Source organism: Chinchilla lanigera, unplaced genomic scaffold (genome assembly GCF_000276665.1).
Source record: "Chinchilla lanigera isolate Chin_1 unplaced genomic scaffold, ChiLan1.0 scaffold00052, whole genome shotgun sequence".
Taxonomy (NCBI): Eukaryota; Metazoa; Chordata; class Mammalia; order Rodentia; family Chinchillidae; genus Chinchilla; species Chinchilla lanigera.
Window position 1 is genome coordinate 14,470,156 of NW_004955453.1, and position 3,232 is coordinate 14,473,387.

Below are 3,232 nucleotides of genomic sequence, written 5' to 3' on the forward strand. Positions count from 1 at the left end.
AAGTGCTCTATCTTTGGGTTGGGGGCAGGATCTAGATGTTCTTCTGTCTCTGTGGTCTCTCCGATCTCTTTGCATTCCCATTAGTCTTCTCTAACTCAGAAACTCGAATAAAGTAGCTAATCTCGCTAACTAGTCCCAAATAAAGCGAACCAGGATTGTTTCCCCAGCCAGAGGTGTGTGTGTGTGTAGGGGGGGAGAGCGGAGAAGCGGCCCCGCCCGCTCAGTCTGGTTACTATGGCGACAGCCGCGGAGTGACCCAAGTGATCCTCCCTCCCCATTCCAAACCCAGAAAGATGACGGCACCGCGCTGACTGCGCCAAATTCCAGCCAATGGGCGACTGCTCCCGCCTTCCCTTCCGCCAGCTCTCCTCCTCCCCCTCAGGAACCCGATTCACAAATCTGGACTGAGGATTTCCGGCTCCAGGACCCAGTGCCAAGGCTCTGGGCCCAGGCCGAGTGAGAGCTGAGTCTTGCCTCCCAGAGGGCATGTGCGAAGCGAAATTCCTGGATTCTTGGGCCAGACTTCTGTAACTCGCAGCCAAAATAGCTTACACTATATCCCGAAATTATCCAGAAGACCTTGTTGAGGCCGTGTCCCCAACTCTTCCTGCCCATTCAAGCCCCCACCCTGCCTAAACACTCCCGTCAGCACCACGGACAGCGAACCCGGGGCCTTGTCTTTGCCCGCCCCTCCCGCTTCTCTCTGGATCCCGGTGGCTACAGTGGCAACCAGCGTAGAGCCCACGAGTGCTCTGCTGAAGCAAGGCCACTTTGGGCCAGTGGAACAGAGAGTGAGGCCCTTAGCTATGTAGCTAAGAAGGCAATGGGGGCCAAGCAAGGGTCTCCTCTTTCAGTCTCAAAGCATGATCTTCCATCTCCCCCTTTCATCTCTGCCCGTGTCTGGGCCTCCAGGGTCATAAAGGGCCAGGGTCTGAGTCCCAAGCAGGGAAGGGGCTCCCAAGACTAACATAGGTGGGCGTGTGACCTAGGCAGCCTCCAAGTAGCCCAGTAATGATGACGTTTGGGCACATGGCGGGGCTGAGTGTGGCAGTCGGGCCCCACCTGAGGGTAGTGAACACAGACTTAGGCCTAGCTGGTAGGGAGAGGTAGGAGGAAGAGAATAGCAGCAATAGTGACTAGCTAATTCTCCCTCAGCGGGTCACCTCAAAGAAGGGGAATGACTTCTACTATCCTTACCCCATTCCTAATTGAACTGGGCATTAATGAAGAGCTAGGTCAGACAAGATGGAGGCTGGAATGGAGGGGTGTTCAATCTCAACCCTTGGTTACCTCATTTTACTCTTTGTAAAATGGCAGCTGACTGGGGAAGGGGTAGCAAGTAGCTGCCGTCGGAGACTTGACCATGCTCACCTAGGCCCCTGTCTCATGCCCTGCTACCCTACTGGTGACAGTTTCATGGCATCTCCCCTTCCCACCCTCCCCGGGGCCCAAAAAAAGGCCGGCGCAAAACCATCTGTAGGCGCTTCCAGCGCTTTATAGTTCTCCGGGACAGACGGACAGACAGACAGTGCGGCCCGCGCCGTCGGCCCGCATCATTGGCACCTTGGACACGGCCCGGGCCCAACCCAGTCCCTGGTACTCTCCCGGGAGGATTCCGGTCCCGCTCCAGCTCAGCACCTCGGACAGTTCCCAACCCAACCCCGCCCTCCCCCCTCCCTCAGGAAACAGCAAAATAAATTAAAAGGGGTGGGGGAACAACGAGAACTTAAGGATAAGGAAGAGAGACGCCCCTCCCCCAGAATAAGTTTTCTTTCACTTCCCACCCGTCCACTGAAGCGCCGCCGCCACCGGGGTGGTCTCCCAGATTGATTCTGCCCCCCAAATCTCAGCCTCTAGAATGAAGCCGGCAGCCCCTTCCCCCCCAACTCCCGGCATGCAACACGTTAGAAAAGGTAGGGAGAGGCAGTGGGGTGTGGCGAGGGACCATCCCGGTGCTTGTTTGGGCCCCCGGGACTGCAGTTTCTAGTTGCACCTCAGTCGATCCGAATTAAAATCTAACGGTCCCATTGATCTGGAGAGGGTCATACGGGGACTCAGTCAAGGGAAGAAATACAGGATGACACTAGCAGAGGGAGGAGGCAGACAGGAGGAAGATGGTGACACATGGTAGAAGGAAACTGAGAATGAAAGGGAAGTCGGGGACACAGGTGCAGGAAGAGAAACGGGCTACAGTGAGGTAAATGGAAAGGCAGAGGGGGAGATACGGACAGCAGGAAAGATGAAGATGCAGCGAGTGGGCGAGGAAATGGACAAACCCAGGGAAGATGGAAGGACAGACACGCACGGCAGGGAAGGGAAGATCCGAGCAGAAACGGAGAGACGGCGACACAGACAGACAGACGGAAAGGGTGACGTTGGGAGTGCCCTTCCAACACTCGCCCCCCATCCCCACCCCACGCCCAGAAAATCCGAACACCAGGGCCTGCTCCAGCGTCCGGGCCTCCACCTTCCCCGCTCCTCCTCGGCCCAGCCCGTGCTCGGGGCGGCGGTAACAGCGGCGGTGGCGGCTCGAGGGTCCCGGGAGGTTCCGAGTCTGTGTCGGGGGCTGGGGCGGCGGGCGGGCGCGGCCCCCGGGTAGCCCTAGCGGTCCAGGTTCATAGTCCAGTGCTTGGCTGCGGCCGCGCAGCTGTCCCTGGCGACCGAGGCGGCGGCGGCTGGCGCGCCCCCGTTGGGTGGACCCCCGGCACCGGCGGCGGCGGCCTCGCCCTCGTTCTTGAGGTCTTGAAAGACTTGGGTGAAGAAGTGGGGGTCTGCGTTGAGCCGCAGCATCTGCGGGCTGAGCCGCTGGATGAGGCGCAGGCAGCGCTGCCAGAAGCGCTCCTTGTCGGGCTCCACGAGGAAGGGCTTGAGCGGGTAGGAGATCTCGTTGCCCATGTAGGAGTAGGCGAGGTAGAGGCAGGTGAGGAAGGCGGCCTGCAGCTCGGCCGCCGACGCCAGCTCGTCCCCGCGCAGCGACTCGCGGCATAGCAGGTACACGAACACCAGGTTGGCGGGCGTGATGAAGGCCTGGTCTTGCCAGCCCTGCAGCAGCAGCGAGCGGTCCACGCCGCGGAACCAGCCCACCAGCTCGCCGGGGCTCAGCTCCTTGAGGCGGTAGCAGCGTCGGCACACGAAGTCGCCCAGGCAGCGCAGCAGCTCGCCGGTGGACGCCTGCACGATGACCCGGCGCGGCGACCCTCCGGGCACGGGTGGCGCCGCTTGCGGGGCGGGC

The 3,232-nt window shown here is 60.4% G+C and overlaps 1 protein-coding gene across 1 annotated transcript in view; it reads right to left on the reverse strand.

Moving 5' to 3' along the window:
• Positions 1-1,469: 1,469 nt before the first annotated feature.
• Cdk5r2 (cyclin-dependent kinase 5, regulatory subunit 2 (p39)) overlaps positions 1,470-3,232 on the reverse strand; it is a 2,458-nt gene continuing 695 nt past the window's right edge. Inside the window, exon 2 of the mRNA XM_013519766.1 lies at positions 1,470-3,225. Within this exon, the coding sequence (XP_013375220.1) occupies positions 2,602-3,225 (624 nt within the window). The 3' untranslated portion in view covers positions 1,470-2,601. The remainder of the gene's footprint in view (positions 3,226-3,232) is intronic.